Source organism: Athene noctua, chromosome 19 (genome assembly GCF_965140245.1).
Source record: "Athene noctua chromosome 19, bAthNoc1.hap1.1, whole genome shotgun sequence".
Classification (NCBI taxonomy): Eukaryota; Metazoa; Chordata; class Aves; order Strigiformes; family Strigidae; genus Athene; species Athene noctua.
Window position 1 is genome coordinate 6571090 of NC_134055.1, and position 17020 is coordinate 6588109.

Here is a 17020-nt window from a genome sequence, read left to right on the forward strand (position 1 = left end):
TTAGCTTATTTATTTTCTTTGTGTTGGTGGAGAATAGCAGCTGACGGGCAAGAGATGAAAGCACCCCAAGCAGAGATTTCTTATTACATTTCAGGGAGTTAATCTCATCAGAGAACTGCTTTACATCTGTTTGATGGAGAGGTTCACCGGAGCCAAACCTTGCGCTGGTGCAGACATGCTGACCCCGTCACCTGCACCTTGCCAAATTCTCCACCCTCCTTCTCTGGACAGCAACAGGGTGGGAAGGAAAACAGAGGGAAGACCAAGCTGTGCATGGAGAGCATGCAGGAGCTCAGAAAGAGCACCGATGCTGTTTCTTTTTTGCAGTTCAGCCTGTCCACTTACTGACCAGTGCCACGTATTAGAAAGTCAGTTGATGGTACAGTTACAGCAGGCGGTCCCCAAGTGGGAGCAGGGACCTGCTGTGCCACACGCTGCACACACACAGTCCCATGTTGCTTGTGACACACCCAAGGGGTTTACAGAGATGCACAAATCCTAAAAGCCAGGACAACATGGAGTCTCAGCAGCTCCCAGAGCTGCTGCCACGCTCATCCTAAAGCAACAAGGCAAGAGAAAAGAAATGCCTCTTCTGGCATTCGCCCATGGAAAGGACTGGATCTTTCTACTCAAAAAGGAGATGTCAGAAAGCAGATGTTGTGCACATACAGAGACACCTTTTTTCCTTTCCCCTGCTTAAGCCAAATCAGTGAAATAACTCTGTCGAATACTTGAAGCATGCTTTCACTAGCAAGTCCCAGGGGAGAGGAGCCTTCCCTAACGTCAGCCCCCGCGCACCCCGATGGATGTGGTTCCAGAGTACACTCCTACTTCACACATGGGGAAACTGAGACACGAAGGAACTTACCAAACACAGAGTCTCCAGCAGCATCGGCTGGGGCCACACCACCCTGCTACAAACAGCACCGGCCACAGCACATTCAACACACTGCCATCTCTCGTTTGGGGCAGAAATAGGGTTTTTGCCTATGTCCATCGAGTGCTCGCGAGGGTTGGGGTCTTTCCCAAGCCTACTGTAACACAGACACCACAGCCCCGCTGCAAGAAATGCTGCAGAGATGTGGAAGGAGCCTGCTGGCACCATCCACGCTGGCAATGCTCAGTGTTTTTAAGGGCACTTAGGTATATGGTTAAGAGCCACACTTCAAATCTGAAGAGAGGATGAAAAGCCTCACGCTCAGGGACGGCGAGAGCAGCAGGCACGGCTCTGTACCTGCAGTAAACAGGGCCCTGCTGAATGCTCAGTTCCCCTCCAAAGCTATCGAGCACAGCCTGCTATTCAGACTGGCTGTATAAATCGCAGCCCTCCGCCACGCTCGCCGGGCAGGCAGTCTGTAATTCCCATTCTACAGCCTGACAGGTTGGTAATGGCACACATAATAATATATTGATTTTGTCTGCTGTATGAGAGGCTGCCAGGCAGCTCGAGGAAGGGAATTGCTGAGATGAGGGTTTCCTCTCAAAACACCCGCAGAAAAATGGGATGTTGATTGGGAAGGTAATGGATAAGACCATCAGCTGGGGCAAATTAACTCCACTTTTTGCAGGGTGTTTCAAAATCCTCTCATCTTCCCACCCTAAGACTCAGTAGGGGTGAGATTTACACCATGGGGAACTGGTAACCTTGCCCCTATCTTACAGGAATATATAACTGAAGGAAAGTCAGTAAGTTTTGGGAATTAAGGGAAGAAATCAAGTATTTTTCCATGTTTTATCCCATGCTTGTGTGTTTTTTATTTCCAGTTTAAGATTTTTAACCATTAGGGAGAGTGGAAGCTGTTCTGGTTTGGGATCTGGTATTTGGCTCAGAAGGAAGAAGCTTGGAATCTTTCTTGAAGCCTTTCATAGTAATTTCCCTGTCTGGGAATTTGGATGCTCCTCTGAGGATCCACCTTGGCAGGTGCCTTCAAATTAGGGGTAAGTGAGGTACAGCAGCTACAGGGGTGGGATCCTCCCAGATAGCTGAGTCCCTTCCAAGAAACCCAATGGTAAAGGCATTTGGCTCAGCAAAGACATTAGTAGGTGCCCAACCTGGCTAAGGAAGAATTAAAGAGTGGATTGCACAAAGATTCAATTCAATGACATTAAAATTCAATTAATGCTGCTATTTAAAATAGCTTTAAACATTAAATACATTTACTTGAAAGCACCCATTTCAAACAAGCAATTTAAGGTGACACCAACCTCTGGTCATGCTTTAATATTAAACAGTTTATGTTAGCCTAGGTAAGCAGGACATTGCCAGCTGCCAAAGTTTTAAAGAAAGTCACTGATGAAAACACAACCAGAAACAGACTGAAGTACAAACACAGCTTTTGGGGGAGTCTGGCTCTCTCACAAGGACAAAGAAAATATCTGCATTTCAGCTAATTCACCTAGTCCAGCTGAACACCTAACTACAAGTCAATGAACAAATCAGGGGTACAATGGAGAAATGCACGTTTTCCAATCTGCAAGTAAAACTGAAAACTGGGAGGCCAAGATTGCCAATTATGGTGACCAGAAGTATAATTCATTATGTACAATTAATACTCTAGTTAATGAATCAACTAGTTTTAAGTGTAAAATGTGTTTTGAAACGTTTACTTTGTCTGCCCTACATATCCAGCATCTTTTAAGTTTACCAACTGATCAAATAACATTAAAATACTAGTTTTCTGCATTTTAAACTGTTTTCATCTCCATGTAACTTGAGTCAGAAATACAAAATAAAATAAATCAGTCGTGTAAACCCAAAATTCACCATTTCCCACCAGAATAAAAACATACAAAATTAATCACCCAGCCTAACAGCTGCCTAAATAAACACCCCCAGATCCACCAGGCTCCTTGCTCAGAAAAGGAAGTATCCGATTACACCAAGCAGAAGCAGCTTTTTACAACCAAACAGGAAAACATCCTCTTTCTTACAGAGTGACCAAAAAAAAAAAAAAAAACCAAAAATTCCTACCCACAAAAACGGCTGCTTAAATCAAGATCCCCTCCTTGCTGATTTTGGCTGCGGTCACCGCCATGGATGTAGGTCATTCACACTCTCATCCCAAATCGCTTCACACTTTCTGCCTTTGCCCAGGAAGCCCCACAGCAGCCATCGGGAGCGAGATTTCCCCAAATCCTTTCTTCTTCCCAGCCTGTAGCAGGCAGAGCTCTATCCAAATAGGTGGTGTATATGGAAATACATGAAGGAATGCTGGAATGAACCAAAGCTCTGCTAGCTCTGCCTACGTGCCACCATGGATCAATGGGCACCTTCAGAGAAAGAACCATCAAGGATGGGCTGTTGGACAGGTTTGGGTCCTGCTTCTGCAGAGATTTTTGCTTCACTACCCTGATTTTGGAGCTCAGGCTGGACCAGGGCCTGGGGCTTATTCAACACAAGCATTACCCATGGTAGACGCTGCATCCTGCCTGCACGGGAGTTGGGGCTCTGCCCCATGGTGCTCTTTTTTACCTTTTGGGGTTTGCACTCCTCTGATCCAACCTAAGGCACCCCCCACACTTTCCATCTCATGGACCCCCCAACCTCCTGCTTTCCTCCTCCCACTGGAGGTGGGGGGTGCCCCAAATCACAGTCAGAGACACGGCAGCAGTCCCCAGCACAGGCACCGTGCTCCGCAGGACCAGCTCTGCAGGCAGGGTGGGAACAGGGAGAGAGGTGTCCCAGCAAAAAACCCACAGCACATCTCCTGCTGAAATAACTATTTCCCACCATAGACTGCAAAAGGCTGAGGGCACGTCTGCTCTCCTTCCTCAGCAAATTTTGCTTTCCCCTGCTGGGATTTACTTGTTGTGCCAAAAATGATCTGCCTGGCCTTGGGGAGGATGGGGGTGAGGAACAGCTCTGCAGAACAAGATAGTAATTAATTGCTCCCCAGCTCCCTGCCATCCCTGGGGTGGGCTCAGTTTAAGCATCCCCAGAGACGGAGGAAGGGTCAGCTCTGGCAGTGTTTCCCAGCGTGGTACCCAGCCACGGGACCAGGCGCTCCCAGGCACAGATTTACTTAAAGCCCCGTGCCCTTCAGTCACACAAACAAGGGGAATCTGCCTTTGCACAAAGATCACTGCCTGGGAGAGACGAAGATTCAAGAACCGTTAAAGGCATTATTGTTGTTCTTTAGTATGTTTTCTGAGCTCATCATGTTTGGGAGTGGGAGGAAGGGACAGACGGCATTTGCTCGCCTGGGCGTGCTTTGCATGATGAGGTTTAGAAAACGGAGCTTCACCTCCTGTGTAGCTGGAGGTCCCGTCCCCAGTGGGTGCCACAGTGTGCTCCCAGCTGGGTAAAGGCAGGGGCCAGCACTTGCCCCATCCCTCCCAGCTTGGCCCAGCTGCTCTGCACCCTACCCATGCTGGTGGCTCACCTTTTCTAACCTGGCATACTTTTGCTTTCCCAGCTTTTCCAGCTAGCATTAATCTTCTCATTTTCTGTAGCTAAACATAAAGCAAGGAGCTGAGAAACCCAGCACATGCTTCCCCACGCTTTCTCCAAAGAAACACACACCCCCACCCCCTGCACTTCAGGGTCCTGCTCGGAATGCAGGCTGCTTGGTTGGGCTTTCCTTTAATTAATTAACACTCATTTCAATTCAATTACTGTCAGAAGTTTAAGGACAGTGCCTCAGAAATAATCTCTTGTGCAACACGAGGATGCAATCCCCTGCCCCTGTGAACACACCCACAAACATTGCAAAATCTCTCAGGGATGGGCAGGCAGAGCAGCACCAGTGGGAAGCAGGAGCAGGTCTGCAGCGAAGCTGCTGCTGTTTCCCAGAAACCAACCTCAAAGGCAAAGGGGACATTAAATGACTGAAAGCAGCAAGCAGCAGCCTGATGCTGTGGATAGCAGACCTCAAGGAAATGCTCCATGGGCCAACAAGGATGTTGGAATCCATGCAAAACCCAGAAACATCTTGTAAAGAAATTCCTCCACTGATATCAAACCTGAGTCGTGCTCTGTAATGCAAGAGAGCCAGGCCTCTAGGAAGTTATAAAGAGGTCCTGAAGAATGAGATATCCACTGAGATACCCAAAGGCACGAGGAAGGAGGCAGCTCCCTCCTGTCGGCTCTGGAGCGTGTCCGAGGCTCTCCCTTGAGCTGGCATCGGTGTGTGCTCAAACCCTCGCACAGAAAAAGCATCGCTGACTTTGAAAGATGGGAAGTCTGAAAGGTAGAGTATTGAAAAGATCTGAGAAAACCAGAAAGCTCAAAGCAGCTCCTGCTCGCAAAGCAGCAAGGTCAGAGCCAGGAGTAAATGGAGCTAAAACCTGCTTGGGGCGGAATGGAAAGGAAAATTTGCTTTTTCTTTTAGAGGCAAGATTAAATTTACCATTTAGTGGTGTTTTCTCCAAAATTTGAAAGAGGAGGCGGCTGAGATAGATACACAAAAGAGTGAAAGAGAATTAGGCATTAAATCATGTTAGGTTTTTGGCGGGGACCTGCAGATGATGTTGAATGCTAAAAAAATCCTGTACCTCTGCACAAGAATGAAATTAATATTTATATATAACCATCTCCCTTACCTAAGAGGAGGCCGTGGTCACCAATGCCCCCAACACATGGATTATTATTATTATTATTGATCTAAAGCTATCAAGCAGCTACAATATACTGAATTTCAAGTGCATCCTGCTGTACCCCTGTCCCCCAAGACCCCCCTGCACATCATCACAGCGCCGGTCCCAGTGCTGGGATCTGCAGGGAGGCCTCTGCCTGCACATCCATCACACCCACGGGCTGGCAAGAAAGAGAAGACATCCTCAGACAGAGGGGTTTTACAGTTTGAAGCAAGATTAAAAGGAAAAGAAAAAATAAAAAAGGTGCATGCCAGTCTGTCTGAGGGCTGGAGCCCCAAGCTGCCTGCGTTTCACATCAGATGTGAAAGCAGCAGCAGCCTGGGGGGAGGGGGGGGGGAAGAAAAAAGACACATTCCTGCTATTATATAAACAGATAAAGTGCTGAATAGGGGCTGGCTTGCCAACTGCAACTATTAACTTCTCCCAGCTTGGAGATTTCTGGCTCCAGAGAGGGCACAGGCAGGACCTCCCCCTCCTCTGTTCAGGAGCAACTGGCTGCCCACTGCCCCAGCCCAGCCTAACCCAGCCCAGCTCTGCAGATCCAGAGGAAGGAAACCAAGGTCTGACCCAGCAGTTTCATCTCTGACCCTTTCAGACGAGGCTGCCCTGTGCTGCACCACCTCCCAAATCCCGAACTGTGGCACGCGTGGAGCCACCACCTCCCCGGGCACGTAGTGCTTCCAGAAAGTCTGAGCTGCGGACCCTGGGAAAGCTGGCGATGGAGGGAGCTCAGCCAGGATGGGCTCCTCAGGTGCAAGCAGACAGATGAACACGGATCTCACCCCCCACAGGCTCTCACAGCCATCCCTGCAGCAAGCAGGGCCTGCCCAGATGCACGGCATGTGTTGCATTAATGCATCCACCAGCAACATGGATTTCTTATGCGTGTGATTCCCCAATCCCAGCGGGGACATCCCTGCTAGAAAAGAAACCCCTCTCTGCTCCATGCCAGGGAGAGCATCACTGTCACAGAGGGGAGCTCCAGGGATGGAGCCTGTGCTGCTGAGCATGTACTGCCTCTGCCCTCCTCGGCGCTGCCTGACCTTCCCCTCCCTCTCTGCATCCCACAAAGACACATTTTCCTTAGGAGAAGCAGCATCAGCCACCTTCCAGGGAGTTAATTAAAACCAGGCTGCTTGGATGCCAGACATTGGGACGCAACCACCTGTGAATCCCATGGGGGACAGAAAAAGAGTAGAAGGAGCTGGGATGGGAAGCAAGTGGAGAAAGGACACTGTAGGAGAGCAGCTTGCAGCAGGGCAGGGTTAGACAGCACAATGAGGAGACCAGAGACCCCATTTCGGGCAGAAAACACCCCACCACTGCCAGGCACAGTCATTTGCTGTCAAGGCCTCCAGCAGCCTAAGGGTTAAAAATAACTGTGGGGAGCGATGGTGGTTTTGTCAGCAACCTAAACCAAAGGAAATGAGTGCTAATCCCAAAGCTGCCCTGGTGAGTGTTGAAGTTACCCAACTTCCACCACGCTGCCAGCAGAGCGGGCACCCAGCCTCGGCCCCCACTCCCCGTCCCCGGGGACTCCCACTTGCAAAAAAACAAACCCGATGCTGCAAAACCCCTTCGCCCCTGCCCTCCCGCCGGCAGCGCGCAGGCTGCGAGGAGCTGAGAAACCCCAGCCTTGGTCCCCTCTGAGGCATCAGCTGGTCATAGTGCTCAGGAGGAAGGACCAGGCCTTTGCTCACATGGCAGAAACACCACGGCTGAGGACCTCCAGCACCCCAGGGGCCACAGGACCGTCTCCACAGGGATGATGCTCCAGGGCTGGTGGGCACGGGGCCAGAAGCAAGCACAGAGAGGCACAGTCCCGCTACAAGGCACCCGCAGGCTGCAGCTAAACTGCACCCTATCAACCAGACCGCAGCACTCCCCAAGGACCACTCCAGATGTCCCTAAGCATGCCCTGCTACGCCACCGAGGAAAAACATTGAAGCCGTTTTGGCATCGGCAAGGCTGAAGTGTGTGCTTTGAGGCTGCTGCAAACCCGGGGGCCAGCATCCTTCAGGAAGAAAGTTTCAATCTGAGTGAAGGTGGCACCAAAAAACATCCCCTTCATCCTGATGAGCTGCCAGAGAGACCACACTCATTGTAAACTTGCTCGACAACAGACCCACCTCCATGGGGACCTACTACACAACAGCATCTGTCTCTTAAGTGTAGCTTGGGGAAATAAAAAACCCTGAAAGCATGCCTGACCCTCAGTGTGTACGGTGAAGGTGTACCTTGTGTAACACGAAGTGTAACACACAGACCAGGCTGATATTGGGCCATGAAGTGCTTCAGGAGCTTTTACCAAACGCACAAAATTACACCACGAGGCCAAGTTGCATCTTCATGGGTTGCTCGTGCGGGGGTAAAGCTGCCCAGCCGGTCTGAACTCAGGTAAACCTTCCCCTCCCCATCTCAGCATCTCCCGAGCGCCCCCCAGATGCTGGAGCCAACTTCCCGGGCAGGTTTGGAAACATCTGCATTTCTCTCTTAGAGAGAGCTCCCGAGGAAGGTTACCGGCCTTTTGTGCCTCAGGCTTCACAGCCCTACGCCAAACTCTCCCCAACAGCTCCTGCCTCCCCAGAAAGTGCAAAATCCTGAGTGCTGGGAAAGAAACTAGGGACAGGGAGGAAGGGCTCAGTGTGATATAAATCACAGGGACAACAAGGGTAAATCAGCTGCCACTTAATGTACTTACCAACGTTGATTAAGCAGGACTTCCCCTGAGAATTGCTTTTTAATTTTATCACGTAGTCCTTTGCTCTGGCGTAGCGGGGAGAAGGCTGCAGGAGCCTAAAGTGAACTGTCTCTACATTAGTTATTTTTAAATTTTTTTTTTACTATTCCCCCTGGCCAAACCCCCTCTTACAATTAAGATATTCATCATTTAATTAATAAAGCATCCCTGCAAGACGCAGTCCCCATGGCACCAGGCAGCTGCTCAGAAGTAGTTGGCATTTAATTGCTGACCCAGCAGGGTGGACGCTGGGACACGTCGTGCTTTGCTCCCCCCAGCTGCTGGCTCCAAAACCCAGGGGTCAGCCTGGGACAGGGCAGGGGGATTCCTGCACCCACAGCAGGGATACATCGGGGGGGCTGGCCAGGGGATCAAAGGCTGTCCATGGCAAGGGGGCAGCGGCCTGCACGGCGGGTACAGGGTCTGCACAGAGCACATTTGCCCCTGGCCCCTTCTTGCAAACTGGAGTTATCCCGGTGTCTTTGCCCATTTGGGGCCCTGACCCCTCTCTCCTGCCCTTCACATCCTGCCACTGCCCAGGCAAGGCTGGTGTGAGCAGAGAAGCCACCTTACAAGTCGTGCAGCTTTGTTGCACCTTGGACCTTGCCATTTGGCTTCTGGCCCAGAGGTTTTATTACAATACTCTACCCTCTTTTTCCCCCCCCCTTTTTTTTTTTAATTTTAATTCCCAGAACTGTTGTACACCTCCTGCCCCATGCAGGTGATGCCCAGCGCTGGCGGATGCTTCCTCCTCCCTTCTCCCACCAGCCCAGCTCCACTGGAGCAGCAGCAACAGCCCAGCAAAAACTCCACGTCGAGCCATAACCAATGGCAAATTCTTCGAGTGAAACGTAATGTGCTGGGAAGCGCTTCACCATTTCACTTGGGAAAACGATCCGTTTGGCAGCAGAGAGGAGGAAAACATGCTTTGTTTTACAAATCCTCTCCCCAGCAGGAGAGACACTCCCAGAATTTAATATACTGCCAGCGCTTGGCTGCTTTAACCACTGAAACTCAAGAGCGTGTCAAAAAAAAAAAAAAAGAAAAAAAAGTGATGCACTAGATAACATTAAAGCCTATGCTAGTCTGCAACTGGTGGTTTTGGGCACAGCAAGTCATCGGCACAGAGGAGCTGCAATTCTCCCACCCGTGACAGCTGGCGTGGATGGGGTGCAGGGTCTGGAAGTGGGGTCCCAGGTTTCTCCAAGTGCTGGAGACCCTTAATTTATTCAGTTTTCACCCTCTTAGGGTGAGGCCCTGCAGCAGCTCCTTGTGGGAAAGCAAGGAAGATTCTGACAGGTAAATCTAGGAAGTCACTTTATAGCAGAGAAACTGGATTCGAAGTTAATCAGTGCAACAATTACCTCCCTGAAAGGCAACTTGCTCCCAGGTGACTAGCGAACTTCTTGCAACCCCAAACTCCGGCCTCTATAAAATATTAAGTATTTCAGTGCATTTTCACTTATCCCCCAATCATTTAACTGCTAAAAGCATCCTACATGCAGCACTGGTGAGGATGGCTTACAGGAAAACACAGCTCACCCAAAGAGGGCAGCGGACAGCACGTTTTTGAGAGGGGATTTTAATTTTGTGCTGTGGGGTTTGGGCTCCAGCCCGTTGACAGTATTACCAGAGCAGAAGGAAAAAGCAACCACTATCTCTAGGTAAAGAACCTGTCGTTAAGTTAGGCTGGCTGTGCCAAAGAAGCACATACCCTGTCGAATGGCCGCTGCCAGCTCCTGCATGCCATAACAACATAAGTGTTATTTTGAGGGCAGGCAGCGGGATCGAGTTGCCTCCGCACCGGAGACTGTTTCTGACCTCTCTGGGGAGCAGTCTCGAAGCAACAAAGTCTGTTTGCTGTTCACATTTTTTATCTTTTTTAACAAAAAGAAGTCCACTTTGTATCTTTGTGCTTTTATAGTTGTTCACAACCCCCAAGCATTCTTGGAAACACTAATTAATCCTTATGAGAGTCTGTAAAGAAAACAGCATTGCTCCCATTTCAGGGGAGGGGAGCACGATGGGGAAATTTGGGGAAATGCAAAAGGCCACGCTCGGCATTGGTGACAGTGGTGGGGCTGGAAGAGCAGGACGTGCCCGTGCTCTGGCACGATGTTTAAAATAAGGTTTTGCTGCTCTGTCCTTTGGCTGATTATCAAACGCAGCTTTTGTGGGAGCTTTGGCAGGCAGAAGGAGAAACCCCTTGAAACTCGTCTTGCAGCGGGTGGGTCAGGCAGGACGTTATGTTAAGGAAAGCTGAAAAGTTGGTCAGCCTCGGATCTGGCAACGCGCACATCCTGATCAAAAAAAAAGGATGGAACACCTCCAGACGTGGGGATGCTGTCACCTACCCCTCGCTAGCACGCTGGGCTGACTTCAAAGCTTGGTGAAGTCAGTGGAAAGGCTCCCAGTGACCTAAATGGCTAGGATTTTCAGAAATAAAAAGTCTAAACGTAACCTAGAGCTGGGCACCCGGTCACTCGGTTTGCTCGAAAGCCCCAGTTTTGCAGCAGCAACACATGTTACATTAGCAAGTACACGGACCACCCAACACCACAGCCCCTCTGGGACAGACACCACATAAATGGCTCATGGAAAAAGGTCTCTGCCCCACAGGGCTCACCCCTCCATTCCTCTCTGCAGGGGGAAGCTCATCCTTCCCCCCAGATCCTCGCTTCCAGGCTGGGACGCGGCAGGAGCTCAGCTCTCAAAGACTCCCACTGCCTCACAGCCCCAGCTCCTTGGGAGCAAACCAAGCATCCCTCGCAGCCACCAATGCACCCCTAAAACACCACCTCCCAAAAGCCAACCCGTGGAAAACCACAGCAATTGCGATTTGTTCAATGGGGCATCCCACATTCATTTCCCAAAGGCAAGGAATAATACCGCCTCATTAAAAATGTGCTTCGAGTCTATTATAGTATCTAGGACAAAGTGTTCCCTATTTTGACACTCCAAGATATATTTTATCAGAGCAACCTCTTCAGAAACACTCACTCACAAAGACTTATCTGACTGTAACAGGTTTCTCGCTTCCCCCAGCATTTTAAAATTAATTTCTAGCTTTTTTTTTTTTCCACCTAGTCAAATGACGGGATGCCCCCACGGTCAGATCTGTCATTAGGGCAGCCACCGTGACACATCCCAGCTCCCTCACACTCTGCACAGCCAACCTGCCAGGAGGGAGAAGACAGTCCAGAGCATCACTGAGAAAAAACTGAAAAGCCAGAGAGAACTTGGGAGAGGCTCACGGTACTTCATAGGCACCAAGATTTCTTGGGGGGGGGGGGGGGGGGGGCGGGGGGTTTTGATATAAACACCTTCTAAAATTAGCACCTGCCTTTCTGCCAGCTCCAATGGGCTGCTGGTGCAACGATAAAGCTCTGGTGTGGCTGAGAGGGTGAACATTTGGGCACAGATCTGCTGCATGGCCACTTCTGCCCCATGGGGTTTTCCCACCCACTCAGCCACACAGATCCCACACGGAGAGGTCATCGTCCTCCAGCTCCCAAGGAGGGGGCACATTCATCTCGGAAAAAGCACCTTATCTCAAGGTTGAGAGGAGGTCAGAAGAGCTTTCTAATAACGGAACGCAAACACGTATGAAACTGTTCAGATTTCTCAGCTGGACTGCTCTAAAGATAGTCCTAAAGTCACCTAAACCAGGCAGACAGAGGGACTCTGGCTGATGGGGTAAATGAAAACAGGCCTCGGCAGGGGCTGAGGGGGTCAGGGACATGCCCCAAACAACACCCCCACTTGCTAAAAAGTTAACAAGAGGAGAAAATGGGAGGGAAAATTGCAAAAAGCAAAACTCAAGACACAAAACCCAAGAAAAAAACCATCAGATTCTAGACCAGCTGCGTTTTCACGCAGACAGACTTGACGCTGAGTAGACCTACTGGACAAAAAAGCAGCTCCCAATGCCCAGTGAAGATCCGAGCTCCTTTTCCCCAGGTGGTAGAACTGGTTACGCTGAACAGCTGGGTGCCTTGAAGGCTTCTTGGGAGAAAAACCGAGCTCGAAGACAGATCTGTTTTCAGTTTGCATGGAAAACTTGCTGGTTTTCAAAGCCCTGCGTACCCCAGAGCCTTGAAAATGCCCAGCACTTCGGTCTTTTTATCACCATCTATCAGTAGAAAAGGTTAAATGCTAATTTGCTGGATAGAGAGCAGTGCTCCTCAGCTGCCTTTCTGTTTGCTCACAGCAACTTTCCGTAGTGTTGCTTCTCAGCTAATGCCCAACTCAAACAGACTTTCAAGGGGAAAGGTCTTGGGCTCTGTACAATTAATTCCCCGCTCCCGCACAGCGCCTTGCACACTCATTTCCACAAGCTGCACTCAACGCCAGCAAAACTCCACCAAGTGATTGTGCGTCAAAAAGAACAAGATAAAAAAGCAAAGCTGCCAACTCTTGGTATTTCTAAGCCGGGAAGAAAAGAGCTGATTCTCAAAAGCTGCTATAGCTCAAATTGCCTCAGCGCTTTTCCAGATCAGCTTTAAACACCAAACTTTTTGAAAGTTGAGTGGGAACCTCCTTGAGTGGGCTGTGCATACTGCAAACCCCAGAGCTATCAGCACAAGCAATGAAGGAAAGGAGGAAAAAAATGCACTCGGCAGGGTTCCTCGCTGCAGACAATGCAAAGCACCTCCCCGGGGTTATTTTCCCATCTCCAACACCATGACCACCCTGCGGCTCCTTCAGCCACTTCCCCAAAATTACGCCACGAAAAGTTAGACCCGCGAAAACGGAGCGTGGCCCCTCTTTGCTAAGCAGGCTTTCGAACCCGGGATGTGTTTTGCTCCTAGATTGCCTCTTCCCCACGGCCAGCAGGCAGCCCCCCCCCCCCCACCACCTCCACACCCCCCCCCCGGAGAAACCTGCCCATCCTCACCTGCCGCAGGTGCCTCAGCAGCTCGGTGGCCTCCTCCTGCTTCCCCTGCTTCACCAGCACCAGCATGTCCTGGATCATGCAGATCCGCCGGTGGTAAGGGGGCAAGCTGCTGCCACCACCCTTCCCAAACTTCTCGCCGGACTTCACCACGAGGGAAGCGAGGAAGTCCCCCCTGTCCCTGGGGGGCACTTTCTTGCGGTGATGGGTCGGGGGGCTCTCCCCGGCGCTGCCCGGCTGGCAGCCCTTGGTCTGCTTGGTGCCCATGGTGTGTAGCCCCGGCTCCTGCAGCCCCGGGGCTGCATCCAAGAGAGGGGGGGGGGGGGCACACGGGGGACGGTGACTGGAAGCCACAGAGGAGGGGGGGGGGGCACAAGGGGGCTGGGGGGTGCACGGGAGGATGCACGAGGGGATGCACCAGGGGTTTAAGGGTGCGCAGGAGGATGCACAAAGAGGGGGGGGATACACAAGGGGTTCGGGGATGCACAGAGGGATACACAAGGGGGGGGGGATGCACGAGGGGTTCAAGGGGGTGCGGGATGGCGCTCGGCAGCCCACGGGAGCCTTAGCAAGAGGGTCGGTGCCCGGCGGCGGGGCTGCTCCGCTCCCGCAGGCGGAGGAGAGAAGGGCTGAGCCCGGCGGAGAGCAGCCGCGCCGCGGCCCCGCCGCCCCGCTCCATGGCTGCGGGGAGCCGAGCAGCCGCGACCCGCGGGGCTCCTTCTCCCGCCGGCGGCAGCGGAGCGATGAGAGCGGCAGTGCTCGGCGCTGCAAAGCGGCGGCGGCTCCGCGCAGCCCCCGAGCCCCCCCCCCCCGAACAGCCCTCGCCTCCTCCTCCTCCTCCTCCTCCTGCCGGCGCCGAGGGGGCTCCCCCGGGGAGGCGGGGGGGGAGGTAAGGACGGGGGGACAGAACTTGGGGCGACGCGGGGGGAGGCAACTGTTGCGCGGCGGGGGCTCCCCGGGGAGGCGGCGCGGCTGGGCCGGCGGTGGGGTGCGGGCAACGGGGAGAGCCGGGGGAGGGCCGGGGGCGGGCACCGTGCACCGAGGCAGGGCTTGCGGAGGAAGCTGGAGCCGGCCCGGGCTCTTCCTTCCTCCGCCGCCTTCTCTAGCTCCGTGGGGATGGGGGCTGCAGCGGGATGCGGGGGGATTGCACCGGGGGAGGGAGATTGCAGCGTGGGGCGTCCCCGCTGGTGGTTCCCGGGGAGGGGCAGGGAGGGATTTCCCGCTGTGTTCTCACCCCCGGGGCACCCACAGGCACTTGGCTGTGCCCGTCCCCCCGCAGGGCGGGGCTCTGACCTGGGGGGGACCCTCTCGTAGCCGTGTCTGTCCCCCCCGGCTGAGCCCGGCCCCGGGGCAGAGCCCCAGGCAAGGGACCGCTGCGGGCAGGGTGATGATCCTGCGGGGCTCCCGGCTCCCGCCCTGGCTGCGCTGCCACCCCGAACCCCGGCTGCTCCTGCACCTTCCGGCCTCCTTCCTCCCTGTCACAGCCGCTCCGGTGCCCAGCTGGAGGTCACAGCTTGTGCTCTGCCATCCCCTGCCCCAGCCAAAGCCACCCCCCCCCCCATCCAGCGCTCGCAGCGGCCCCGGGGCGCTGCTCCTTCCAGCAGCTCCCCATCCAGTGTTTAATCACTCCTTATCTTCCAGGGCTTAGGGTACGGATCAAAGCTCTTGGATAAAGATCACGATGAACAACTCTTCCAGACAGGGACTGCTCACCTGCTGCAGGAGACAAACTGCTGGAAAAATGCCTGAGAAGAATAAACTTTGGACTGACAGGGCCCCACCAGTAGCCTCAGACCCTCTCCTGATGCAAGGGGCTGTTTTCCATCCACCCCCATGCCTCTGCTTGGCCCAGGACAGGGAAAGACCCACTGCAGCCGCTGTGCAGTGCCCAGGACAGGGAAAGCATCACCTCCTGCAGTAGGAACATGCTATGGGGGCATTTTGGATCCGCGTTAGAAATAATCCCAAAGCAACACGTGCCAGCTTTTTGCTTCCTCTGCATCCTGTGCAACTGCACATCCATGAGCACACAAATACCGTGTTACACTGATGAATAAAAGGCAGCTCTCCTCGATAGCCAAATGGCTGGAGGCCCCTGTAATTGTTTCTAAAATTCCAAAGGCCAACTGATGTAACATATTTTTATACATGGACACAAGAACAGCGGAGAGCCCCGCTGACTGCAGTAGGGTTTGGCTCTGCTTTACGGAGCCATGCTGAATGGGATCCCAAACAGGACCAAACACTGGTGTCTTCCCCCAAGAAGACAGCTCACGGCTGCTGTCATGAGCTAAAAATGCCATTCCACTGGTTCAGCCATACCAAGTAAAGTCACATGAGAAAACACACAACCACATGATTTGCAGAAACCACGAGTTTTTGTTAACCAGAGGCCTCACCCAGCAGTAAATCTCCCCAGAGAAGTCAGGGAGAGGCAGCCAATTTGCCAATGTCAACAGGAATCAGCGGGAAGCGATGCCTGACGCCCCCCCAGCAGCACTTTCCTCTGACTCCATTCCCCAGGTACAGCCTCCTCCCTTTAAAACCATCAGCCCTCTTCATGCAATTAACAGGGTAACAACACATAACAACATTAAACAGTCAAGTGGTGTTGTGACCTTACAAGATGCTGTGTGGGGCCCATGTCTGAAAACTCCACTGAAAAAGCATAAATTCAGACCTGGAGCCTGATACTGTGCCCCAAAGTCTGTGAGAACGGGACTGCCCACCTCACATATTCATTCTGTATAAGGTGATTTTCTCACCTGAATCAACTGAGCATCAACTGCACGCTCAGTCCTGATGATACACACAACCTCGCTGCCTAACAGGAGCTGGCAGACAAGGGGCTTCCAGCACTGAGATCCTCTGCCTGTCCCTGCGTTTCATCTCGCAGCCTGTTCTTTACGTACGTCTGTAAGTCTGTTGTACAGCAAGAAGCCAGTAAGACTGGGTCAGTTCACCTCTCCAATGAAAATATTAAATAATGGAAAAAGAAGCAGAAAGAGAAACTCCTGCCAGGGCTGAGATCTCCCACTCTCCTCACTCCTGCAGAATTTGAGGCCACAGGGCCTCCTCCAAAGACACGTCGCCACGTGAATGGAGCATCTCCTCTAGGATGGAGGGAAAAGTGCCAAGAGCCAAGTTCTTATGCCACCAGTCCAGGAGACCACTTACCTGCGGCCTGTCCAGTTATCTGGGCCCGTCCAGCCAGCAGCCGAGAGCCCAAAGGTCGCACAAAGCCTCTTCTCTGCCGGGAGCGGGCAGTGTGGGTCCTGTGCCTGTTACAGTCTTTGTGCTGGTCTATACTGGCTCTGGTAGTGGTTTGCATGCAGATGCTTGTCCAGCAGGAAAAAGGATTTGGACATGACTGTCCCAGCTGGGCAGGGAGGAGGATGCTCGCTCCGGGTTGGCTGGGCGAACCCACCCCACAGCGTTCTCTGGTATCATCTTTGCTCACACCAAGGGGCACCGGTGGGAACTCTGTCTGTGAAAAATTGGGATGTACAGTCTGGTCTGAAGAGAGAAGCCACTGGGGAAAACTTACTACTTTCAGTATTTTAGGACTGATCTTCTAAGGTGGTATCAGGATAAACATCTTGTTTTTACAGGCACATGGAGAGCCAAACCCAGCCCATCACTGATTTTGTTCCACTTTAAAAAAGGCTCTTTGTGCCAAGCCCCATGAAATGGGGCAGCTTTGCCAGCACAGGCTGCAGGACTTACGTGCCAGGAAGGCACGGACATCTCTCCACCTCTTCAGGTCCATCCAGTGGGCCATTTCACATTCG

General features: G+C 52.4%; 1 protein-coding gene across 4 annotated transcripts in view; it reads right to left on the reverse strand.

Moving 5' to 3' along the window:
• LRRC75A (leucine rich repeat containing 75A) overlaps window positions 1-13526 on the reverse strand; it is a 110451-nt gene extending 96925 nt beyond the window's left edge. For all 4 annotated transcript variants that reach the window (XM_074922710.1, XM_074922709.1, XM_074922711.1 and 1 more), the window contains exon 1: window positions 13233-13526. In XM_074922710.1, coding sequence (XP_074778811.1) covers window positions 13233-13496 — 264 coding nt within the window. In that variant the 5' untranslated portion in view covers window positions 13497-13526. The remainder of the gene's footprint in view (window positions 1-13232) is intronic.
• Window positions 13527-17020: the final 3494 nt, after the last annotated feature.